Genomic DNA, 24747 nt, shown 5'->3' with positions numbered 1-24747 from the left:
CCAGAGCCGCCGTGCGCTCTGCCGCTGCCGCGCCCGCCTCACCGGTCTGCGCATTCCAGAGGAGTGACGTCATAACTGCGGCAGATGCACTGGCACCATTGCGTGCCCAGCTGTGCGCATCCGTTGCGCAGTAGCCAAGTCTGACGCTGCACCGGAGCCACTTGGTAGCGTCTCTCATTTTGTGCGCACAAGCTCGCGCTACGTATATCCTGGCATGGCCAAGCTAAGCCGCCGCAATTTTTTATACCCCTTTTCAGTACTCTGCCCTTCAGAGTATGTCGACGCCCTTGGATACGGTCATCCATATCACTCGTGAAAAGAACCATATCACTCGTGGAGGGAATTGCTAACTACAGTCAAACTCGTTTATAACGAACGGGAGGAAATGCTACGATCAGTTCGATATAGCAAGTAATTCAATATAGCAAAAACCCTTTACAACGAACTTTCACGATGCGTTCGCTGTAACGCGAGAGCTTCTCTTTCTTTCTCATCTCTTTGCTTGCACCTTGTAAAGACGTGCTAAAAAGTTTTCGTTTTTTTTTGCATGTGTGCAGAGGTGTTTTTTTTAGATTATCCCCCCTTCTGAATTGCTTGTTTTCGTGGGTAGCCGTTAAGATTAAAAGTTTTTTGTTTTTTTTTTTTGTGCGTGCGTGCGGAGTAGTTTTTAGTTTTCTCCCTTCTGAATCATTTCTCTTCGCTAAATTTTTTTGCAACTTGAGCTTTTAAAATTCTCTTTACCACTTTTTTTTTTGGGGGGGGGGGGGGGGAAGGGGGGAGGGACAGGCTAGAAGACGATTGTTTGCGCGTTTCTGGAAGCCTTCCCGGGGGAGAAGTTTGATATAGCCAATATGGTTGTTTGTTATAAAGGAGTACTTTTTACGTGCTTTTTTATTTAAATTTTCAGTGAGTTAGATATCGACAATAATTCGCTGTACGTGGGTTTGTTCTAAACAGGTTTCACTGTATACACTCCGTGCGGGAACTATAGGGGGCGTTTTGAAAAACGCGCGCAGCGCCGCTAGCGGAGGAGCTGGCGTTCGACTGTGAGGCGCGTTCAGCAGCCTGTGGGGCCTTTTCGCATGCCAAGCTGTGGCGGCGGAAGCGCGCACGGACGAAACTTTTGCTTTTTGAGCCGATACGTTGAGGGTGACGTTGCATGAGTGCTAGGGCAGAAGGGCATTTAGCTGTTCTCCACTTCTTATATATTGAGTTTGAGTCGTTATTAGGGGTAATTTCTCTAGTTGCGGCCGAAAAAGGAGTTGGAGCAATTTTCCGAAAAACAAGACGGGCGCCACCATAATTGCTCTGAGTGGGAAATGTATTTCGCTCGTCGCTGTAAACCTAGGACTGCTGGAACAATGATATTTGGAGGCGAGCGAGATGTTCACTAAGTTTGTGCACGAAGAGTGCCAAGTTTCTTTAAGACAGCAGGTGTGAAAGTTATGTTTCTAACGAATAAAGAAATAAAGCTGTACGGGATATCCAATATTGGACCCAAAATGTTGCGTTATAGTGGGCTGTGCAAATAGCAGATTTGGGCACACAGGTGCTTGGACTTGAAAGTAACATGACACAGCACTTATTATACAAAAAAAAAAAAGGTGGCATAGGGAAACCAGGTGAAAATTTGGTTTGGGCGGCGTAACTCAATGGGAACCGGTTTTGACCATGAAAGGGCTGTCAAGAGAATACCACTGGTCGGGGGAGGTGGAAACTTCACAGGTAGGAAGGAACTAGTGGACTGTACTTCCAATTGAAACAACTTTACGAAAGGTGGTTCCTAACCCCAGAAAACAAAGTTGTCGGCCAACACACGGTTTGGCCGCCAAGGGCTTTTGCGGTCAGCTGTTGTGTAATAACCTCTTGTGCGAGGTGCTGATTTTCGGCGCACAGGTACTTTGACATGACCGTCACTTGGCACAACACTTATTATAACAAAAAGAGTTGGCATAGCGAGACCAGGTGGAAATTTAGTTTGGGCGGCGTAACTAAATGGGAACTGGCTTTGACCGTCAAAGGCTGTCAGATAATACCACTCATCGTGGGAGGTGCACACTTTACAGGTAGGAAGGGACCAGTGGACGGTACTTCCAGTTTGAACCACTTTGCGATAGGTGGCTCTATAGCCGAGAAAAAAAAAAATGTTGTCTACAGAACTCTGGGTACGTGTCAGCGTTTCCACATCCAAAAGGAGGCTGGTCAAGAAAGAAAGCACACCACATAAACTTCCATACTCAAACGTCGATTCTCCAGTGATTCCGAGTTTCATTGTTGTTTTCTTTAGATTTATATTTGCCACTTTTTTAACCTTTCTAATCTTTCTTTATGAAGTACAGGTTGCGTGCCATACTTGTCCGGACGAAACTTCTTTGGAGGGCATTCCTCCAACGAAATTGGCACTGGATACCTGCGAGTGTAGGTTCGTCCCATCGGCGCTGACACATGTAGGCGTTACTGGTACGAAAACAAACGCAGAGCGCAAAGCGGCAGTGTAGAATATGTCAGCCGTGCCGACACAGTGGCAGACATGATCAGGAGACTAAATTTCTCACGTCGTACGGCACGGCTCCATCGTTGTCGCTGTCCCACAAAACATCGGCGAGGTGAAAAACTGTGACACTTTGTCTCCACGAGATATGACGCATAACTATTGAAGCACTTAATGACGCAGCACAGGCAGCACTTCATGCTGTGAACCCAGCGCAACCGCACCACTCCGACTTCAATGCGTACCAACGTACGCGGCGTGGTTTCGGTTTCGTTTTCTCTGGGGTTCTCGCTGCCTACCTTCGGTACCGGCCGCGCGGCGGAAAAGCGAGAGGACGAGCGTCTGTCGCCTCGCCAGCCTCGCTCCCCGTTCGAGCAGTGCTCCAAGGTCACACCCGGGCAAGATGGGAAGCTGTGGCAGAGCTCGAGGAGACAGAGACGGAAAAGAAGGTGAAAGGAGTAAAGGGAAGACAGGCGTCTGCTTGCCCACGCGTGCCATGCGACCCGCATTGCATGGTTCGGTTTTGCTCCGCTAGTTTCGCTTCGAAGCCAGCGTGGCAGCCTGGCGCTCCACGATATCGACACTTTTGGACGTAACAGCCGGGAAAGGAAACGTAACAGGCAGGAAACTAATACTCTATGGAAGTAAAACGGGACCGGCATTTTTTAATGTAACAGCCGGGAAAATGTGTCAACTGAGAATGTATCAACGAGATTCTACAGTACATACACTAGAGAGGAAATACACTAGCCTCACGTCTTGATATAACTTTTTATTTGCAATAGCAAGATGGAATGTCTGACGTGTGTCGACGGTACAAAAATGCCGAGACAATAACTGCGGAGAAAACACGTCAATGAACGCATTGGACGGGGCGCGCGACCAATGGACACAATAAGACAAGCAAACATTTTGATTTTGCACCTGGTCATGGCATGCACATGAAACAATAAAAAAAAGGCAGCTGCTCTTCAGTAAAGGAGAAGAGAAAATGGGAATGCAACAATAGAAATGATGCATCGAAATCTCGGTTGTGATTGAGGAGTCACTTCAATCAGATGCATGCCAGGAATGGTGGCACCATATATATAACCGGACATATTTCCAAACATCAACTAAAATTACAATGCATCGTTCGTGTCAGTAATAAAAACAACTCAATGCCTTTCACACAGTCAATTATCTAACTCAAATCTTTTAACAACCATAGCTTTTTTTGTGTTCCAATAAGGAAGCGTGATTTAAATAAGAAGCAATACTGCCATGTTTTGTATGTGAACTAAACGGATGAGAAACATTTTTTAACTAGCATGAACCTTTGTCCAGTGCCTCATACACTCCAGAAATAGCTGTACAATCTCCAAAATTATAATTATGGAAACAAGGAGCTAAAAAAAGGTTTCTCTAGCACAGCCATGTAGTTTATTTAATTTCTGAGTATAAAACACCATTGACAGCTGATTCTTTAAATATTAAATCTTTTCTATCAGTTAATGCTCAGTCACGGGGATTTCTCGAGTAGAGTTTCATTCTCTATGCCCGTTCATGTCAGTAAGTACCATATATTGCTGCGTATAAGTCAATCATTTCAGAAACGGGTATCTCAAATTAGGGTATCCCAAAAATAAGTGAAAAGAAAAACTTAACAAAAAGAAAACAATTGAATTGGTCATAATGGGGGGGGGGGGGTTTAGGCCTATATTTGTAGTCGACCTTTACACAGCAATATATGGTAAGTATTATATTGCAATCTACATAAAAAAAGCTTCCACAGAAATGATGCATCACATTGAGCAAGAAAGTATTACACCGTGAATGAAGCATGCCACTTCAGTACTACCATACTATACACCGGGAAAGCAACAAAAGGTAGCACGACAAAACGAGAGGATGGCAGATACCGTTCGCCACATGCAACCATTTTGCTGTTTTTTGCCGACATCTACACACACAACAAAAGCAAGCTTTTAAAAGAGTTTTCCATAGTTCTTCAAATAACATTCGAAATCGACGAGCCACCGAATTACTTCCCCTGCGCCGAAACACAAAGCTAAGGAGCTTATTATTTCGGGATAAGCCCCGTGACAGGAAGTTTCCGTAAATGTCGCGCGCATCTTAGCCCGGTAAAAATTTTAGGTGCAGATGCCATTCCTCAAAGCTATTAAAGTCACTCGATCTCAGGAAAGTAGTGCAGCTGCCTTCCCTGCTTGCCATTGGTTGAGAGGCACGTGTTGCCATGGCAACCACAAAGGGGATCCTTCTTAACCAGCTGCGCGCAGATTGTGGCGAGGCATCATTGTGTAGAAAGCGTCCTTTGTTAATCTTGGCAACGTACATGCAATCAAATTCTCAATCTCTTAAAATTATGTAATCCTTTGTGCATTTTTCTTTGCGCATAATTTATTTAGAAATACCACCACATCCCCTGCCAAGCACCAGCACAGCATAGGGCCGCATTGTGTTTGTTTGTACGATTCTTTTTTTCTTCACGAAACCATTTCTTTCGTCAAATCGGACATAGAATGCCTATGATTTAAGCCCCGTAGTTGGAGATCAATAAAGAATTGCCTGTGCTGGATAACACAATCGACTGTAGAGCTAACGAAATGTCAGAGTACGAGAAATGTTTTTGTGAAACAGCCCATGCCTGCAATCTTTGACTGGTTCGCTCTGACCGGATAAAGTGCTACTTCGAAAAACGAAATGGTTACCTTGTAACTATTTTCCCAGGATTTAGTGACTTTAGCTGCTCTGAGCTACTTCGTTAGAAGCACTTTGTCAACATTGTCTGAGCTGCTCTAGATTAACATATCGGTTGGACAAGACCTGGAAGCAACACTGTGCTATGCCAATAGCACTAGTTTCCTTTTCGGAAAACTTAAAAATAGAGCTGTCTCCTGGTGACTACCTGACGCATAAGAGGAAAACTATTGTGATATGCCACCATCAAAAGTTACTAGTCAGGTTTTGGGAACAGGCCGGTTCTATTGATGCTGCCGGGGCAGTTATTTGCTAACAGAAAGTTATGTGGAACACTCCTTTTTAGATTGATATAAATAAGATGACCCAGTTCAGTCTAATCATTTTTAATTTCGGTCCCTTTGCCACCTTTAAAAATCAGCAAAGGCTCAGGAATCTGCCAGTACACCCGTTGCCCCGTTGCTACCTTAGCAGTTGTCTGCTAACTATAATAATAAGACTGTAGTGATAAGGCTCTTATTTCCCTTCTTAGTTTATACAAAAAGGAGCGAACCAGGAAAAATAGCTGCTGCTGCAGTTTCTTGTCCTGGTTTCCTTCTTTTTGTGTCATGGGCCAGTCGTGTGGAACATCCATTTCTGGTCTGGTGCAGACGAAATGACCCAGGGTAATCGGCAACTCTGTCAAACTTGCTTTTCACCGGACACTTTCTCAGAATATAAAAACTAAGTCTACACAAATGACTATGCTGATGTAAACTAAGCAATTATGCGCCCACCATTTACCGTCGTAGCATTCAAGAGGGGTTACAAAAACGGTGTCTTGCCACCCCCGACACAATTATGAAGTTAGTTTGAATGAAAAACATGAGATTCTTCTTTGTGTACAACCGCTCATATTAGATCCAGCAAGAGAGTCTTGAGTTTCAATGAGTGTCAAGCAAAAATAAAAAAGAAATAAAAGAGAGAGGCAGTGTAAGAGCAGCTAGAGTCACAGGATGTCCAGAGAGTACCAAAACGTCTCGGGCTCCGCTGACGAACACTTGACAGAACCGGAGCTGTAATGAAACAGCTCTACGCAGTTCCTTGGCACAAGCTCACACGCAATTTAAAACATTCTGTATACTTCAGTCATTGTACATTGTAAAAAGTTAGAAAAATGCCAGTCAGTCAGTCAGTAATACTGACTTACTGATATGATTGAACACACCACAGATTTGCGGATGGTTAGTAAATAGGCTGAACATCAGTAACTTTGAGTGCGGATGGTTACTGTTGAAACAAGATTTAGAGTTAGGCGCCCATAATCATGTCTGAAGATGAACAGACTGCAAGCTCATTTACTGTCATAAAGTTAGAGGCAGTTTGCCAGGAGTCATATTTAGAGCCAACCGTTAGAGTCAATATATGGCAAGACTGATCAACTTAGCCAGCATATGTGTGGGTAGAGTCACTGAGTGTTCCAGAAGTGTCAGCCAACCAAGCTTTCTGAATGGCAGATTTCGGTGGCAGATGTAGGTCATATAGGTGCCAGAAAATCAAAATAAAGAAAACATATGTAAAAGATATACAGTGTTCCCCCCCCCCTCCCCCCCTTAAAATTTACCAAGGTTTTTTTAACCGCAAAAATGAACTAAGCACTGCCGAACACTCATTCTCCACCCAAAAGTAGTGGTAGAGGTCCAAACCAGATAATAAAGTTTCAGCACAAACCATTATATTATTCAAAAGTTATATGTGACTTCCTGAAATTTTCAATGAAAAAATAGGGCCCATTTTTTTCCGTTTTCGGTAACTGACGCCATAGAGCCATTTTTCCATCAAAATTTCAGGAAATCACTTATAACTTTTGAATAAGATAACGGTTAGTGCCTCTGGTCTGGACTTCTAGCGCTACATTTGAGTAGAGAACGAGTGCTCGGCAATGCATAGTTTATTTTTGCAGTAACAAAAACCCCGTAAATATATATATTTTTTTTTGGGGGGGGGGGGGGGGGGGGGGGGCACTTTGTACACAGGAGTGCCACAAACAGTCTATGAATTACAACTGGACAGAAAATAAAAGGCACATTAATGCTTGCTAAGGTTTTCTATGTCAAGTAGCCTGTAATATTGTCTTCAAAAAAAGAATTTCGGCATGTTTGCCAACTTTGGTTGCACCTGGTGCTTAACACGCTAAGCCTAGAACGCTAGGTCTAGAATGCTATATGCCTAAAGCGCATGGCTTAAAATGCTAGGGCTTAAAATGCTAGGCCTTGACTTGGGTGACCCTTGGGCCTCGAGGAGCCAGAGGTAAGACACAACTGCTCAGAGCAAAAGAAAAAAGATCAATAAAAACAAAGTGGTACTAGCAGGCCCGCAGAAAAAGAGAATGCAGAACACAAAGTGAAACATGGTTTGATTTGATCACACAGGGGCCACCATACTGTGGCCATCGATCTCCGTGCTGTAACATGGTTACCACAAAAAGCTTCATAGTTTCGGTACTCTGGAAACATTCAGTGACTCTAGCTATGTGCGCCGGTAACCAATTGGAGAGCCGCCTACGGCAGTAGCAGACACAAATTGCGGTTCTCTGAGAACATCCGGCGGCTCTAGCACCAACTTTACAGGAAAGATTTGCCACCTTTCCGTACGTCCGCTGAGCAGATTCGCGCTACAGTGCGTTTGACGCAGTGACCGGGGTTCTGGAGGCTGCTTGGTTGACTGGCAAGTGGCTTGGTAGCCGGACTGATCACGTCTCGTCGGCCAGGGGGTCAAACCGCTCGTACGTGTAGCCCGGAGTGTGAGAGAACTTCACGGGTATCTGTGGGAGGAACCGCAATGAGAGGCAAGAGGTTAGGCACATCAAAGAACATGTTCTACATTTCAGCTGGTGCAGCAGGAAAATCGTTGTGCACAAAACTCTCGTGAGCATTACCTCAAAGGAATAACAGCATGAAAATCAAGTGGTGGGTTAGTTGGCCAGATATAATGAAATACATACAGTGCAAGAGGACAATTGGACTAGCACAAGGAGAAGACAGGACAGTGCTTGTCCTGCTTTTTCTAGGAGTGCTTGTCCTTTTGATCTGCATATTTTATTATAAGCAAACATACAGTAGAAGAAAAAAGTACTTGCATCGGCAGCAGCAGGCTGCTCGCCTCCTAAAGCTCAACTGTTTAATTATGAAACAGTTACACCACTAATAGACCCTTCCCGAAATTCAGTGCCATCTGGTGGCTCAGATGGCAGTTTAATTTTTACCGTACTAATGGTGGCAATGAACTTCTGGTTTGCAGTGTTGTATCGGGCACCGTCACTTTCGCAAGTGAACGGCAGACGAGAATGTGCTCTCCACTGTACAGTTCTTCCTCGATCGTCTTTTTCAGTGTAGATGGCCACAAAAAAGATGCAACCAGTCAGAATGAAGCGCCAACCCACATAGACGCCTTGATTAAGTTCTATACATCAAGGGGCTTTGAAATCGATTGCGTGCTAATAACAGACTCTCTGAAGCCTAGTTAGAAATGTACGCTTACGCGGCTCTTGCATGCAATTCCAGCTATGTATCGTGCTAACGTCTCAAATGTATGTAGGCCTCGAACCATCAGCTTAGGAGCATCTTCCACGTCTTCCTTCATCAGAAAACAGAAGGCCGCCATTAGTACGGCACATATGCCATTTTTCAGATGACGATAGCGATCAGTGGCCAGACTGAATTTCGGAAAGTGTCTATTATGTAATTTTTCCTTAACTGTAAAAAAAAAAAAAAAAAAAACTCGTACATATGATGCTGGTACCATACCCGTGCTGCAAACTAAGCAAAAATTGGAATGAAGTAACTGAATTACTTGGAATCAACCATACTAATAATGAATGGGCCTAAAAGAAGCTGTGGAATTTCAGGAAACAGGCGTTAGTTGAAATCACCTGATGCATTAATAAGAAGCTCTTCAGTGTGTAAATCCTCTCTGCTGAAAAAATTCATATACCATAAAATCTTGTAAGGACGCCCACCCAAAATAAAAAAATGACCGCATTTCCACGTGGTGAATAATGTTGATTGGGGCAAAGCTCTGGTGGCGCTGATGATATTGATTTTGTTCATAGGTAGTGCTGATGGTGCTGATTTTTTTATTGCTCATAGGTAGTGCCGAGTTCTGGGTTGCGTTTCGACTTCATTATTACTGCTTTATGGTCAGTGAAATGCAGAGCCAGTGGTTCTTCTAGCGGATCAGCTTGGATCCGCTAGAAGCTGTGGGAACGAATCTCCACCGCTTAAGTCAACGGTCCATGTCAGAAAGAGAATGTGTGGTATGGATCGTGGTTATAAACGCATTTGAGCATTTGACTGCAGCGCCCTTTCATCTATAAACGTTGAGCCAATGCATGCAAAGCTTAACGCGATTATATACGCATTTGACCGCAGCGCCCTCTCCTGTATAGACGTTGAGCGGCTACATGCAATATTTCATCCATGACATCCCCAACTCTTGAGTTACTACCATATCTCAGAGCCCCCACTCGTGCTGCAGGCGTGGCTGAGTGGTTAAGGCGATGGACTAGAAATCCATTGGGGTCTCCCCGCACAGGTTTGAATCCTGTTGACTGCACAAACATTTCTTTTTTTTTTTTTTTTTTTTTTTTGAGAAGACAGATGGGATGGCAATTGATGTGAGCACGGACGCTGGACGGACAAGGCTAGACCCTAAGGAGCTTCGCCCCTAAAAGATAAATGGTGAAAAACATGGGGTGGGCTATCTTTCGGGATGCAACAGCAAAGCTTTATAAAAAGATGTGATAAAACACAGGGCCATCCATCCGCTACAAACTATGTGAAATGGGGGTGGACACCGCCAATCGTATCAGTCCCCATTTCACATGGTTTGTAGCAGATGTCCCAGTGTTTTATCACTTTTTTTAATCAAAAGCTGTCCCATGGAGCTTAACTGTCCCATGGAGCGAGCCGACGTCATCAACTTTGATGCATGCCAAACGCCACCTTAAATTCCTTCTCCAAAATGAAGCCTGCTCCCAGCTATGAAACCACATGAAAAGCGTATACGACGGCACCTAAATTCCCTGATCCCAAAGGAGCAAAGTAAAACTGATAGATTTTCGGCTTCGGTCCCATTGGCTGGCGTGCGCCGACAAGGCTCCCATTGGCCGCTGCGCGTTAGTTTCCACGACTGCCATCTCATAGCGCTCCGTGTCCGTCGGTGCACTGCTAACACGAAACGTCCAAGGTCAGAGCAGCGAGGAGAGGGCGCGCTCTGCCGTCGACGCGAATACGCTGCAGATGAAATAAGGAAGCGGAGGAATGATGTGCATCTTTGGCTTTCGCATTCAGAGCTCATAAGAGGTGCTTGGGTGTATTTGAGCTTTTTTTCATAAGTTTTGCTGTCGCATCTCGAATGATAGCCCACCCCATGTTTTTCACCATTTATCTCTTCATTTTGGGTGGGTGTCCTTACGGCAAATTTGCACTTCATGATACGATAAACACGCGAGAATTCACTACAAACTCCTGTGTCATGGTAAAAAGTATCGCGGATTGTGGACCCAGCGGATTCGCCTTGCACGGCACGAAGGGCACGTGGGAACCCATCACAAACACGGATGTCGTGGGAACCAATACCGCAGATCGCGGATGCATCAGATTTGCGTTTTACCATGCAATAAACATACGGGGACAACTCGCACCACGCACTAAAGGCAGCACTTGAAATCCACATGGTGCAGCACGACGCAAAGAACTGCTCACCTCTCCACACAGCATCTCTTGAAGAGAGCCGAGCATCTGCTCAAAAGTGGGTCTTTCATCCCTGTCAAGCTCCCAACATTGAAGCATCAACTGGTACCTAGAAAGCAAAGATAAACAATAACCACCAATATGAGACATTTGCTCCCGCTACTGTGTGTAACCCTTCCATTAATTCGTCAGTCTAGCACGGTGCAAAACTCACGAAGATCCCAGATGTGGAGTTATTTGAGTACGCACTGTGACAATCATTATTAACCTGCATCTATCCAAAAATGCAGATAAATTGCCAGAAAATAAAGCTTTCCTATACTCTATCTCACCTGTTGAGTGCAGGGCTGGGAAAGCCACAGGCAGGAGAGAGAGGAAAACCCCTTTCGTAGGAATTCTGACCGACTGGCTAATCTCCAAGAGGGCCAAACTGATGTCCCAGACACACAAAAGAGGGTTCGGGTAAGAGGGAAGTTCCTCCTTCTCCTCCTCTCCAGCTGCTTGGGTTCAACTCCCGACCCTGTACCTTTGGTAGCACTGTGCGCAACTAGTGAGATATAGTTTGGTGTCCAAAATACAATCACGAAGTAAATATAGCGAGGTGGCGAGTTGGGTGAGCTGGTATGCATGGAACATGGTGATAAGAGGTGCACAGGAGACAAAGACGCAGCAGAAGAAAATAGACAGGACAAGCATTGACTCGCAACTCAATATATAAACACAGAGGAAAGGAAGATAGAAGATGATACAAACCAAAAGGGGACGTGGTCTCGTGCCATGGACACATTCTTTTTCGATTCGTAACATCTTCTTTCTTCCTTTTTTCTGTGCTCTATATATTGAGTTGCGACTGAGTAAATAGCAGTACTGCTTGCTCACCAGAGAAGAAAACCATAAGTGATTATTTGCTGTGCCCTCGAAGAAACGGATACTGCTTCTTCGGGTTAACTGTTTTCAACAACCACACACTCTAGAAACAGGCAGTCGGATTGGATGCTTTCAACGACCGAGCTGTCACATACTGCTTTTGCCATTTATCGCAGGTTTCTGGCTTACAACCGGCACATGAAACAACTGCCGTTAAATAATCACAGAATCACAAGGCGTTAATTACAAACGCATAATTTTTGGTTTGCTTAATTAAACATTAGCTTTTGAAATCGAAGCTAAATTACCAACTTCCGTTCGAAGATGACTTTGTTGAAAAGGTAAGAAAGCGATGCTTTTTTTTCCGAATTTATTCGCAAACTCGGTTAGATAGCTTGATTATGTCGCCCTTTTGAAACCAAACCACTGATACAGAAACCTAAAGGCTGATTAGGACGTTTGCATTTCGGTGTGGCCGGCTGCGCCACGACTATTTACAAATGCACGTGACGGGACGGTTATTATGGCAATCGAGGTTCATGCAATGCATCGCAGCGAAGCGACGACGCGTCACTCACACTCGAATGCAAATGTCTGGATTAGCCTCAAAGCGTAAACCAGTGGTAAAACTTAGTGTTTGGCTGGGCGGTAAGAGCAGACGGGGAGCGCTCACATGTTTTCGCGGACCCCTTTTGGCTGGGACAACCGCAGACCCCTCGTCACCCGTTCGGCCACTTCGGCCGTCTTGAGGTTCACGTAGGGAGTGCCGCCTGCAAGACCAAGAGGGCACGGTCACATCGGCCAAACCGAGGTTCAGAACAAGACAGAGTTTGCAGCTTTCCGCTACGCTTGGAAAGAGGGCAAAGCCGCTTTTTGTAGAGAAGTCGTCGACGCGGTTATACTCTACTGCGGGTTAAGGATAGCAGAAGCCCCTCTCACAAAGCTTGCTGCCCGCCATGACAGATGCTTTCCTCCTCTCTAACATTCACTCTACTAAAGTGGAAACAGTGGAGGGCTTTTTGAGAGGAGTTTGTCCTATGTTTCTTATCTGGCTATAGTGTTAGCAACCCCAGCAAAACCTTGCATTCCTCGGTTTTATGTTTTGGCCACAACATGCCAGGAAAGTTTGGTGTGGCCACAGATAAGTGACCATATCTAGTTTCAAAACTTTGGGCTCGGTACGAAGCTGTGAAAAATTGGTTAGGAAAAGTTTAGTGGGAGGCCTATCCGCTCCCATGGTTTGTGGTTGCTGTCCCACTTCCAGCATAATAGCAGACGGATCCGATTGATGAAAAAGAGTACCAGATTTTCTGGTATGTAACCAGGCAAGTTATATTTATTCATTTGTTTCCACTTGATCCTGCTGCACCCTTCAGGGCATTATAGCAGGGACAGGGGTAGATGAAAAATTAGCATGGTGTATATATGACACAGGAAATAGTGAAGAAGACAAGCGGTTCCAGTCTATCACAGTATGAACAAAAAATGACGAGTGACAGTCTGATAGAGTTTCAACTTCAAACGGGAAATTCAGACTCCGAGATAGATGGTTCAACGTCATCAGGTAGTTTTTCTTTTGAATTATCCTTTGGCTGTGGAAAAAAATCCAGGAAAAATTTCAGCCCGAAGTTTTTTCGTCGGGTAGATAGTAACGGCCAAATCAGTCTGTCTTTAATTTTAAAACACTTTGATGCGGATGATAGCTATTTGAAACGAATAGAGCACTTTAATTTTGTATTTCTTTTATGTTGTCAATTGGCATGATTGTAAGAGGGTTCCATACAATACAAGCATATTCTAGAGTTGATCAAATAAATGTAAAGTACAAAGTGGTTCCCGGTTCTTTGTTACAATGTCTAAAATTTCTTTTGAGAAAGTCGAACATTATGTTGGTGTTTTTAGTAAAGTAATCGGCATGCATGCCCCCGCTAAATCTTGGAGAAAATAACAGCAAAGTAGAGAATGCTAGAAACACTTTCTAATGAACGATTATTTGTCCAACGCATACACTTGTCGACAAAATAAGCTTGACAATTTCCTAGAAAATTGCATATGCCCATATTTGCCTGCATTCAATTCCATTTGCCACTTTTTATGCCTGTTCTTAATCATTGTCCCATATTGATCTATAAATTGTTCTTCATTAAATTTTGTTGTGCATCAGAAATATCGAAGCTAACAAAAAAATTAGCACAATATAAACAATCAAGTGAAAAGACGGAGATTGTGAGTAAACAGAGTTGATTTCAAAGAATTTCCCGGTGTGCCCTGTGCAATTCACTGGATTTATCTCAGTTAGATTTTCTTAATTATTTTATTACCAGATAACAAAATTTCAGGGTGGGAATTTCAATATGGTATAGATACTAGCAAGAGTCACTAATGACATTTTTTAAATTTATAGTTAGGTTAATATTAATTAATTATAGTTAAAAATAATACTTTATTTTTCCAAAGTATGCACAAACAGCTAAAAGCCTTATGTGTAGTGCACTAATATCTGAAATTGTAAGAAAAAAATACTAAAGGCTAATAAAAAATGTGAAAATACTGTCCAGACCGGTTATAACGAAGTCGGTTATAGCGAAATAGCAGATCATGGTGAAGTGATTTTTGATACCCGTTGACTTTGTAATAACCGGTCTCGACAGTATCCCGGCTAGTCGAAAAGCGGACAATACATCCTGGGTCGCAGCAGTAATGAACAGTCCACTATTTCCAAAAAAAATTGGGCTGCAACACCAATCACAATAATATCACATGTAAAATAAAAAAAAAAGCAAAAGAAGGAGGCATTTCATATTTGAAAGTGAAACAGGGTTTTAGGAAGTCAAATAGCTCGCTGCACGAAGCGCCACCACGCTCAGAAACATGCAGGAAAGTGCAAACTGTCCCTGCAGTAGAAGGGACGACGCAGGCTTACCCAAAGTAAAGACCTCCCACAGAAGCACTCCATAGGACCACCTGGAACGACAGACGGGAATTCATGGAATCTTCTTTTACCACACCACGCCCAGGTGTCACAAACGAAGGTACAGTGCTTCAAAACGCATCTTCGACTCGCGTGTTTAGCGTCCCGTCCCACCCATACACAAGAAGCTGTCCCAAAGTGGCAACAGATTACGTCGCAAGAGCCGGTGCGTCGCTATGTCAGACGTTGCGGTCCTTGCAGTTGGCCATAGAAGTCACAGCATCCCGACTCCTGGCTGCCGAAGCCGCTGTAGACTGTCAAGCTGCAGAGCGACTTACGGTGGAATGGGGCTCTGTCGTATGCAGTTCTGCTGCTGTGCCACCAAAAAATCATAGCAGACAACAACATGACGCATGCGTGACATCATCCAGCGGAAATCGAGGGACCACAAAGAAGGACGGGGTACACGCACGAGTCGGAGACGCGTTTGGTACCTTATAACGAAGGCGGTCGCATTGTGCGTTTCACTCACACGTCGCTCTTGGCCGTGTGACTGCCCGTCTTGACGGACTCGGGCGCCAGCCATCGTGCGAAGTCCAGTTTCTGCGGAAAGCGAAAAGCGACGCGATGCCACAGTGACCACATGCAGCTTTCTGCAAATGGGACGGGCTCGTGTTGATCTAGTTGGTGCGTGATACTTAGGATAGCCGAGGCACACGAAGAGGAAAAAGTATAAGATTATAGTAGTGGGATATGGTTGTGAGAATGCACATATTAGACGTCCCTTATAGAACTCGAGTTACTGACATGTTGCTCTGCACTTGCAGCTTGAAAGTAAGTTTGAATTTGCAAGCGGCAAAATGTCCAAGATAAAAAAAAAAAAAAAAATTCCAAAAGTGTCAATGTTTTTACCTACTGAATATGCAATGTAAACTCCCTAAGCCCAAATCTCAAAAAAGGTGCGGTTTGGCATACAACTGCTTAGATCGCCACAGAAAGGAAGAGTAATTAGAAAGATGCCGAAAATAAAAACAAATGGACACAACTGATCTGTACACATTAACCCTTTCCCTACCATGGACGACCTGAGTTCGTCCACACTGTTTGTACCGCTCCCCCCGAAGACGAGCTGGGCTCGTCCACGTTCATTTGGGCTCCAATCGCTACCATGGACAAACAGGGCTAGTCCAAGTGTTTCTAGTGAGCTTTGCCGTGGATAGATGGCACTTCACGGAAAATAAAAACCTGGTAAATTTCTGAATTTGGCAGAAAATTGTTCCAACGCAGGCAACAGGGGATTTAAAAATGGCGACAACTTCTGGTCGCTGCATTCATAGTGACGATCTTGCCTTGAAATTGGGGCGAAAACGAAGATACTGCGACGTCTCTTTAGATTCAGAAGACGAGGAGATGAACCTTTCATCGAACAACGAGAGCAATGCAACTGAGTTATTGCATTTGAGCTCAGACGACTCCGATTTCCATGAGGACATCGTGCCGGCATGGACTAGAATCAGTGAAGAAAATTCCCCTCCAGCCCCTCCACGTTTTGCGTTCACTTTGCGTGCAATGTGATGTAAACTTGTCTGCAGTACTGCTACGCCCGGCCTGAACGTCCATGTGCAAGGTGATGTGAACTGTCTGCGGTAATGCAGTGAAGCGGAACTTCAGTCTCTTTTGCAGTATGTTCAAAGATTTCTCATATAATAAATATTTTGGCATTTGTTTTTGGCCTTTGTACTGCATATTAAATTTCATCGTCCATTTTGTACTTTGTACTGCATATTAAATTTCATCGTCCATTTTAGATATTGTCCTTTATAGTAGGTCTCTGTCTGAGGTACAGGTATCAGTGGAGGATGGTTTGTCCGACCATAAGCTTGTTTCTTTCTCCTGCCTCATGGGCAGCTCGGATGATTTTGTGGCTCAGAAGCGCAAAACTATTAAAGACTTTTCTAGGGCGAATGACGAATCTGTTCTAGATTACCTTGAGTTATCCTTAGATACATTTTCTAGGAACGACGTTAATTATTTGTGGAATAAATTTAAATCAATCTGTCATTTTTGTCTTCGAAACTTTATTCCTAATAAAAGTAAATATGTGCGCCGCAAAAACCCCTGGATGACACGCGAAATAATTCATCTAGTACGGAAAGTAAAAAGAAACCGTAGAAGTCCAGTTCACAGTTCCTCCCTCCCCTGCCTAAAGCGAGCACTGGCAGCTAAAATTCGCACAAGTAAGCAGTTCTATCATTCCAATACACTCACACGATTCCTTAAGACAGATCCAGCGAAGTTTTGGCGACACCTCAGCTCAAATCAACAAAAAACTGTCGATTATGTCAAAATTGGGGAAATGTTGGTTCACGACAAACAACAAATAGCTACGGAGTTTAATCTTTTCTTTCAGTCAGTGTTCTCGAAGTCTGACATTCCTCCTTTAACGAAGAAGCTGAGATAAGCTCAGAGTTCATCACATTTGAAGGTATCTTTTCTATGCTACTTAACCTCAAACCTAAATCGTCAAATGGTCCTGATGATATACCAAATGCATTTCTTCGTCGTTACGCTGAGTGGATTTCTAGATTCCTTGTTGTTATCTTCCAGATGTCATTTTCATGCGGCGTTGTTCCCTCAGATTGGCGAATTGCTCGGGTTGTACCCGTTTTTAAAAAAGGAGACCGTACGATGTTAACGAATTATCGCCCAATTTCACTTACCAGCTCTTCGTGCAAACTACTGGAACATATAATTTCTAATTACATCAATGATTTCCTCGATAAACATGAAATAATCTCGCCTTTTCAGCATGGGTTCCGAAAGGGACTTTCTACTACTACTCAGCTCATTTCAACTATTCATTCTTTTGCTTCTATAGTAGATAGGCCTGGTCAAGTCGACGTCATCTTCCTTGATTTTAGCAAAGCCTTCGACAGAGTTCCTCATTCCGGTCTTATATACAAACTAAATGAGATTGGCCTTCCCAGCACAGTTGTTCAATGGATTTCAGCTTATCTTCAAATGCGAAAACAATTCGTCGATGTAGTCGGTCACCATTCTGATCCTCTTCCTGTAATTTCGGGTGTTCCGCAAGGGAGTGTCCTTGGCCCTCTTCTTTTTTCAATTTTTATTAATGACCTCACTTTTTGTATAGATAAAAGCGTGAGTATTCGTTTATTTGCGGACGACTGTCTATTGTTCAAGGATATTAACTCTACTAGGGACCAAGTTGTTCTGAACGAAAGTCTTAATGCAGTTTCTAGCTGGTGCGATCGTTGGGAGATGAAGCTTAACCAAGAAAAGTCCTTGTACATGCGCATCACTAACAAAAAGTCCTCTCATCAGTATGAATACTTTATTGGTGATAACTACATCTCTCGGACGATGAGCTTTAAATATCTTGGTATTACAATTTCTAGCAACTTATCTTGGTCCTCACACATTGAACACGTTTATGCAGCTGCCCGTCGAAAACTAGGTATGATAAGGCACAAGCTTAAGCACGTGCCTTCTCATGTGAAACTTTTAGCCTATAACACATTGATAAGAACAAAGTTAGAATACGCCTGTACAGTCTGGGATCCATTCACAAAAAAAGATATCAAGATACTGGAAGATGTTCAAAAGCAAGCAGCTCGTTTTATATTTAATCGCTACCACCCGCATGACTCACCTGCTGCCTTAATTCAAAGTAACAACATCATCTCTCTTGAATCACGAAGGAAGCTAGCTAGACTAAAATTTCTTTATCAACTCTGGTTTAAAAAACTCCGGCTTGGATCGTCGTCCTTTCTTCACCCATCCTCGACTAGGCACACAAGGCATGACCATCCGCATAAAATAACTCCAGTATTCGCTCGAACAAATGCATTTAAATACTCCTTCTTTCCCAGAACCATAACAGAATGGAACAACCTACCTCATCACATATTCATATCTGACAATGTTTTGGAGTCGATTGAGCGTTTGTTTGATGTGTAACTCTTTGCATTGTGTTTTATTTTCCTGTTCCCCACTACCGCCACTCCTCCCAACTTTGTTGTGAGCTATTACATGTGCTTTATTACAATTTTTGCATACTTTTCCCCTGTTCCCCTCTCCCATTTTACGGATTACCTGGTGTTGCGTTTTTTCTTTTTTTACTTAACTTTTGTAACCCCCAATCCTGCTTGGGCCGCAATTGGCCTGCAGTATTCCTAAATAAATAAATAAATAAAATAAATATTGGGCACATAAAAAAATTCTGTATTTTCAAATTGTTTTTTTCAAACTTTTTGCCGTAGGCAAAGGGGTAAAGGTCCGTGCTGTCCCGAAGTGCTTCAACATGCTAAAAAATGTACTATTTATTAAATGAGAAAAAAAAAAAAAAAAGTATCACACTTTCCGGCACGTCCCAAACTATGGTATGTACTACTCCTGAAATACATTCGTACTGGCGCCATGCTGTTTCGCATCAAGCGCGGAAGTTTTGCTTCAGACTGGTTTCATCTAAGAATAGGCTTAAAAAGAGGCCTTTCATTCGTTAATATTTTGCAAACAACCCAATGAGTAAAATAGGAAATGAATGGCTGCTGTGACACTTTTTAGGCGTATGGTCTATGTCTCAAGATCCAGAACGAGACAATTTGCAGGCCTAAACCAATGTGCACGTTTGTGTGCTAGCACCTCGAAAGCCAACTTTCGGAACTCGCGATACGCAGTGGAGCAGCGCCTCCTCTAGGATAATGCCTGTCAGATCCCGCTCTTGCCCAGCTGGACCGGGCTGTCCGGCTCTTCGCCTGCGACACCAGGCGGCACACGCATCCTATCCCAGTGACCCGAGCCAACGGAGCACGAGAAACCGCTCGCGCAGCTTTTTATGCTCTTTCGTGGGGTGTCTTCAAAATAAATCATCAGATGCAAGGTGTGAATCAGGAATAAAATTTACACTGTATGTGAGGGAAACAAAAATGATAAGTTAAAAAGCAATTTAAAGAAACTGTAATCAAAATTTTCTTTGTAACACTGTAAAAAGAAAAAAAAAAAAACATTGATGCAGTGGTTTGATTTCATTGCTGCAGTTACCTAAATAAAAATAGTTTAATAGTACAAACGGAGTTCCGAAAAGTAATTATTCCAATCAAATTAGTTTAGCTTCACAAACTTCCTAGATAAGGGTTTTGAATCATACAGTTTTGCCACGATCGGTATCTAGTCCATGATGTCAGCTGCGTAACTGCATAGTTCTTGGGCAGGGACTTGACAAACTTCGTGCAGTGTGCTGCCTATCGTCTTGTTTCACGTCAAAATGAGAAGTTCCATCACTATACTTTCATAGCGCGTTCCACACTGCTTTGCAGGGGTTACACATTTTTTCTGTGCTGTAATAAGATCCACCTTTTCAGTGCTGTAAGGGTAGTGATGAGCTCATCCATTCGCGAAATGCAAGCGTTGCCAATGCGTCATGCTCGCGATTGTAGCAGCGGTGTCGCCCACACTTGTGACGAAATAGTATATAGCATAATGCCACGAGCGCGGGTGCACAGCAGGCATTTCACGCTTTCGTAGCTTCTTCGCTTATGATTAAGCGGCATAGTTATTGTGCATCCCGCAGCAGTGATTACTTGACCACTCCCCAGTGCGACGCTCATTCGGGTCGGCACAAACAGTGGCAGGGATCAAGCCTGGGATCCCTGGGTTCTGCAGCTTGCACTTTCGCTCCCCATGTCCTACCAGCAGGCCAACATACCCGGCCGCAGGCCCCCATACTGTGTTCACCCTTAAGCTGAGACTAGAAGCTTCGCCTTCACTGTGAGCGTTCTGCCCTTGCTAACATAAGTGGGAACGCGCAGGCACGTGCAACCAAAGCACTGGGGAAGGCAGCGAGCTCATGCGAAAGGCGGAGCTTTCAGTCTCAGCTTAAGGGTGAACGAAGTATAATTCTTCGCTAGTAGTACACAACTAATATTAACCCTTACAGAAATATCCTCCATGTAACACGAAAGCCCATGCTCTTTTATACATTCCCGTATAAAAAAACAACGATCTCGCTCCGAGGCTCCACACAGCCAGCACGGCCAGCTGGGCCTACACGGCGTTGACGGCGTCGACACAGAGCGATAAGATATGAGCGCGCCTGGCGGCAAGGCGCATTGAGCGAGAAAGGAGGTTACGAGAGGGCATGAACGTGCCCTTCGGACTTTCTTGCCAGGCGTTACCCTATAGAGGAGGCACTGGTTAAAGCCGAAGTAGATGCCCACCTTGCCGAGCGGAGTGTATCTTGCCAAGCCAAAGTTGGATATCTTGGGGACCAAGTCGTCCACAACAGTGATGCTCCTTGTTGAGAGTTGCCCGTGATGAACCTGCAGCAGACGAGCGGAAAAACAAAGAACACGTGATTACACCACGAAAGGAAAAAAAGGAAGGTGAAGGCACCGAGAGATGAGCATGTGGACGCTGATGATGACCAGTGGTGCGGCCGACCCCCTACTATCCTCCGTTTCACTTTAAAGAAACACTAAACTTGGGAAAAAAAAAGTTGGGGCCCCAATTTACTTAGTGAAGGTGGTTGGTCAGCGGAGCCGTGGTATCACCTGCAACAATTGCCTACTGCACTATACGAAATGCCGCCGCCTGTCGCAGTACGCCACCGCTGGTCGTATTGCTGTTTCTTTTCCTTTTGCCGCTCCTAGTATTCACGCTCCTCCTCGGGAGTGCTAACTATGTGTGGCCTATTCATCGCGGTGCTGCAGCAACAATGAAATCAGCTGCTATACTCCGTTTCATCTTACGTTTGAGCGCAGCGGATGTTACAAGCCATCAGAGCCAATCGGAGGCCATGTGAGTGTCACATGACCTTGGAGAGGGGACACAGCGACGCACGGACAGCATCACGGGCTACGTCTACAGAACGGGATTGGCTAAGATAGCTCAAAGCATCCGCTGCGTCCGGACGTAAGTTGAAGTGGGGTATAGGCCTGTTCTTCTTTTATATATGAAAGACTAGTGGCGTTACTCCCCACGTCGCAAGCTGCCATCGCCACGGCAGCTTGGGCAACAGTAATCTTCACCAGGAACGTATGTGGTGAGTGCTGCGTGCTTTGCAATTTTTCAGGAGCTCCTTATCATTCATTATATAGTTAGGATGCTTGTTTTCTTCTTATTATTTATTGAAACGAATGTTGTGCTGTATGTTGTATGCGTGGTGTTTGTACTTTTCGCTTCAATCTTCTGAAGTCTTCTTTTCCATGAAACACCGACACGAAAACACATGCGGGCAGAAGGAACGTGCTTCGCATTGTTCGCAGGCGCCGTCATCATCCATTATGTGGTCTGCACTTCACACGAGGGCTTCGAATGACGTCAACCCTTTTCGAAGCAGCCACAGACCTAACCTTTACCGGAACATGTGGGAGGGTGTTCTTATGCTCACACGTGCCTTATCATCCATCGTGTGGTTTTGAAGCTTGTTTTGTTGTTTTCTTTGAGGTTTTCTTTGTTGAAACGGATACTGAGCTGTATGCTGTATGCCTGATTTCAAAGGAGATATGCTGTTTTGCCTTCAATTGTTTGCCGGGAGTCTTTTGCTTACAATGCCAATGACACGAAAATTTCCTTGAAAGGTAGAGGTTTACAGCTTCGCTGCAAAATTTATTTTCCTTATACTCTGTTACGACGGTTATGTTTCAAAATAAATGCTCCTCACAAAAAATACTCTTTTTGCCCAATATTTATTCTACAATATAAATGTTTAGATTGTGGGTGAAACCGAAATTATATACATTTGTGGGACAATGATGATAGCGTTTGTACCCGACTTGTGTGTGCTTAGAGTTCACTGGACCTCGGAGTGCAAACTAGATGGGGACAAATGCTATCATCAACATCCCACAGGCGTACAGTTTCGGTTTTGCCCGCAAATCGAAAAGTTTGTATTCTATCCTAAATATTGGGAAAAAAAACAACCTTTTTTTCAACACATTTTATTTGAAGCGTGCCTCTCCTAATTACCATAGGATACCATGCATCCGCCCATTCCACATTAAGCACTCAATCCCAAATTTGTGAAATCTGAAAAAATTTGTACAGTACATATATGTAAAATTGATTACCAGACAAGCAGCTATCCCCCATTTTTTCGCTATCATCTTTAAATTTTGAGTGGGTGCTTGCCCGGTATTTTACGGTAAGTGGAAAAGACAAACTTGTTATTTTTTCTATGTTTAGTGTTTTTTAAGTTTGACCGCAGCCGGCACTATGATCCAATGAAGCGAATCAAGCAGTGGTACAAGTGTCACGGCACTCGTTGCCGTCATGCAGCGATTCACCGCAGCTAACAATGCCTATCGTTAGCAGCGGGAATTGCGTAAGCCTGCTGACTTTATTCTTGAATAGAGAAATGAAAAGGTTTCTGGGGGTGACTAATGGGGTTCAGGAAAAGGTCGGCGTAGCGAGTGTCCATTTCTTTTGTTGGTCAGGCCTCTGGTTTGGAGTAATCTGGGGGCAGCTGCAAGTCTGTTTCTTCATTCCTTTGTTATCCTCTAGCAAGGAGGCGCTGGTAAGCTTCCGGTGGACGGTTGTATTAATTTGACAGTGTAAAATAAAATCGGTAGCTGTCTTTTGAGACAATGTGTATAATTGTACTTTCTTTTTAAATTTGTTTCCAGTCTTATATATACCATTATGGAGTTATTTTGTGTATTTTCACTTTCATTGAATGTGGTTCGTAGAAAACCGGCTTCATCGCGCTGACAAAGACTAGGGAGCAAAGAAAATGTTCTGCACAAACCACACTCCGTGTGTCGTTTGGGCTAGTTTTTTCTATCAGTTTATTATCATAAAATATATACCTAGCATCCACCCAATGCGCAATAAGCGCCCACCCCTCAATTTCGTAATGTTCGGAAAATACACAAAGGACATGTCTTTACAAATTGTTGACCTGAGAAGCACCCATCCCCCAGTTTTACATGATTATCTCCAAATTTTAGTGGGCGTTTGCTCAGGATGCACTGATGCTTCCAACACTACACTGAGCAAGTAGCTCAGAGCAGTGTTGGAAGCAACGTATAAACTTTCATAGTAGGGTTTGTAGCAGGCAAATTACTAGTTTGGAGCGGCCATTGAAGCTACAGTATCCGACTGCCACAACACCGACCCAGATTTGAGTCATGCTGGTGGCTCAAAATTTATACATTATTTTATATATAACCTTAACGCCTGTAATGCTTCTGGCGTGTCAGTCGTTATTGACGCAAGTTATGATGCTCGTTCATGATCATTTCCACATGAAAAATGCAGAAAAAAACACATTCTGCGCTAGAACTATGGACTCATTACCCGGGAGGTTCACTCACCCCGTGGCGTGCCAGGTGGGACATTCCGGCGGCGACGCCCTTGGCCAGCTCGAGGAGCTGGCGTTCCTCCAGGGAGCAGACGCGGCCTTCGGAGCTGTGCCGGCTCGTGAGCAGGAGGCCCCGCAGAGAGCGCGGGGGGTGCTCCACTACCAGCTGGAGGAACTCTGCAACGTCGGGGGCAGGAAGGCGCTCGTCACCATTAACCAACCGACAGCCTTTGATTTAATGTAGAATGCATCATAGGGTAAAATCTCGATGATACGATCGGGGTCAATCTAAATTTGAAGATGCTAAAAAATTTTTAAAAGCTTTATTTTCAGCAGTTTACGCACCAACGGAAACTGCAGAAAAAGAAAAAGCGCAATTTATAATTTAGAGAATAAGGGAACGTTACTCCTTCTTTATCATCTGTTCCTTTGCGTACATATGATTCCCCTAAAATCCGTGCCACATGTTTCGTGACGGTTTTTCGTGGCGTTCCGTCGCGTGTTCCTCGGAAATCCCAGCCCTCGAAGACATTGCACGTTGATAAGCATGCGTTGCGGGGAGCGACTCACCCTGGTCCTCGCACGCCCCAATGAAGAGCACCACGTTGGGATGGACTCCCAGGCGGACCATGCCCTCAATCTCGGCCAGCAGCTGCCTGCGTTCCCGGTCTGGCAACATCCACTGGGCTGCACAGTCGGGCAGGGTGTAAACGTGTGCCCCTTC

At 44.2% G+C, this 24747-nt stretch overlaps 1 protein-coding gene across 2 annotated transcripts in view; it reads right to left on the bottom strand.

Annotated features, from left to right (window-relative positions):
• Positions 1-3248: 3248 nt before the first annotated feature.
• LOC8024579 (putative tyrosine-protein kinase Wsck) overlaps positions 3249-24747 on the bottom strand; it is a 54201-nt gene continuing 32702 nt past the window's right edge. For both annotated transcript variants that reach the window (XM_029991563.4, XM_029991565.4), the window contains exons 10-17: positions 24594-24710; positions 24037-24200; positions 20941-21042; positions 15234-15304; positions 14714-14754; positions 12464-12560; positions 10936-11032; positions 3249-7994 (exon numbers count right to left, since the gene is read on the bottom strand). In XM_029991563.4, coding sequence (XP_029847423.2) covers positions 7923-7994; positions 10936-11032; positions 12464-12560; positions 14714-14754; positions 15234-15304; positions 20941-21042; positions 24037-24200; positions 24594-24710 — 761 coding nt within the window. In that variant the 3' untranslated portion in view covers positions 3249-7922. The remainder of the gene's footprint in view (positions 7995-10935; positions 11033-12463; positions 12561-14713; positions 14755-15233; positions 15305-20940; positions 21043-24036; positions 24201-24593; positions 24711-24747) is intronic.

This window comes from Ixodes scapularis, unplaced genomic scaffold, assembly GCF_016920785.2.
Source record: "Ixodes scapularis isolate PalLabHiFi unplaced genomic scaffold, ASM1692078v2 ptg000340l_1___fragment_2___debris__unscaffolded, whole genome shotgun sequence".
Classification (NCBI taxonomy): domain Eukaryota; kingdom Metazoa; phylum Arthropoda; class Arachnida; order Ixodida; family Ixodidae; genus Ixodes; species Ixodes scapularis.
This window is presented reverse-complemented; position numbering and strand designations above follow the sequence as displayed.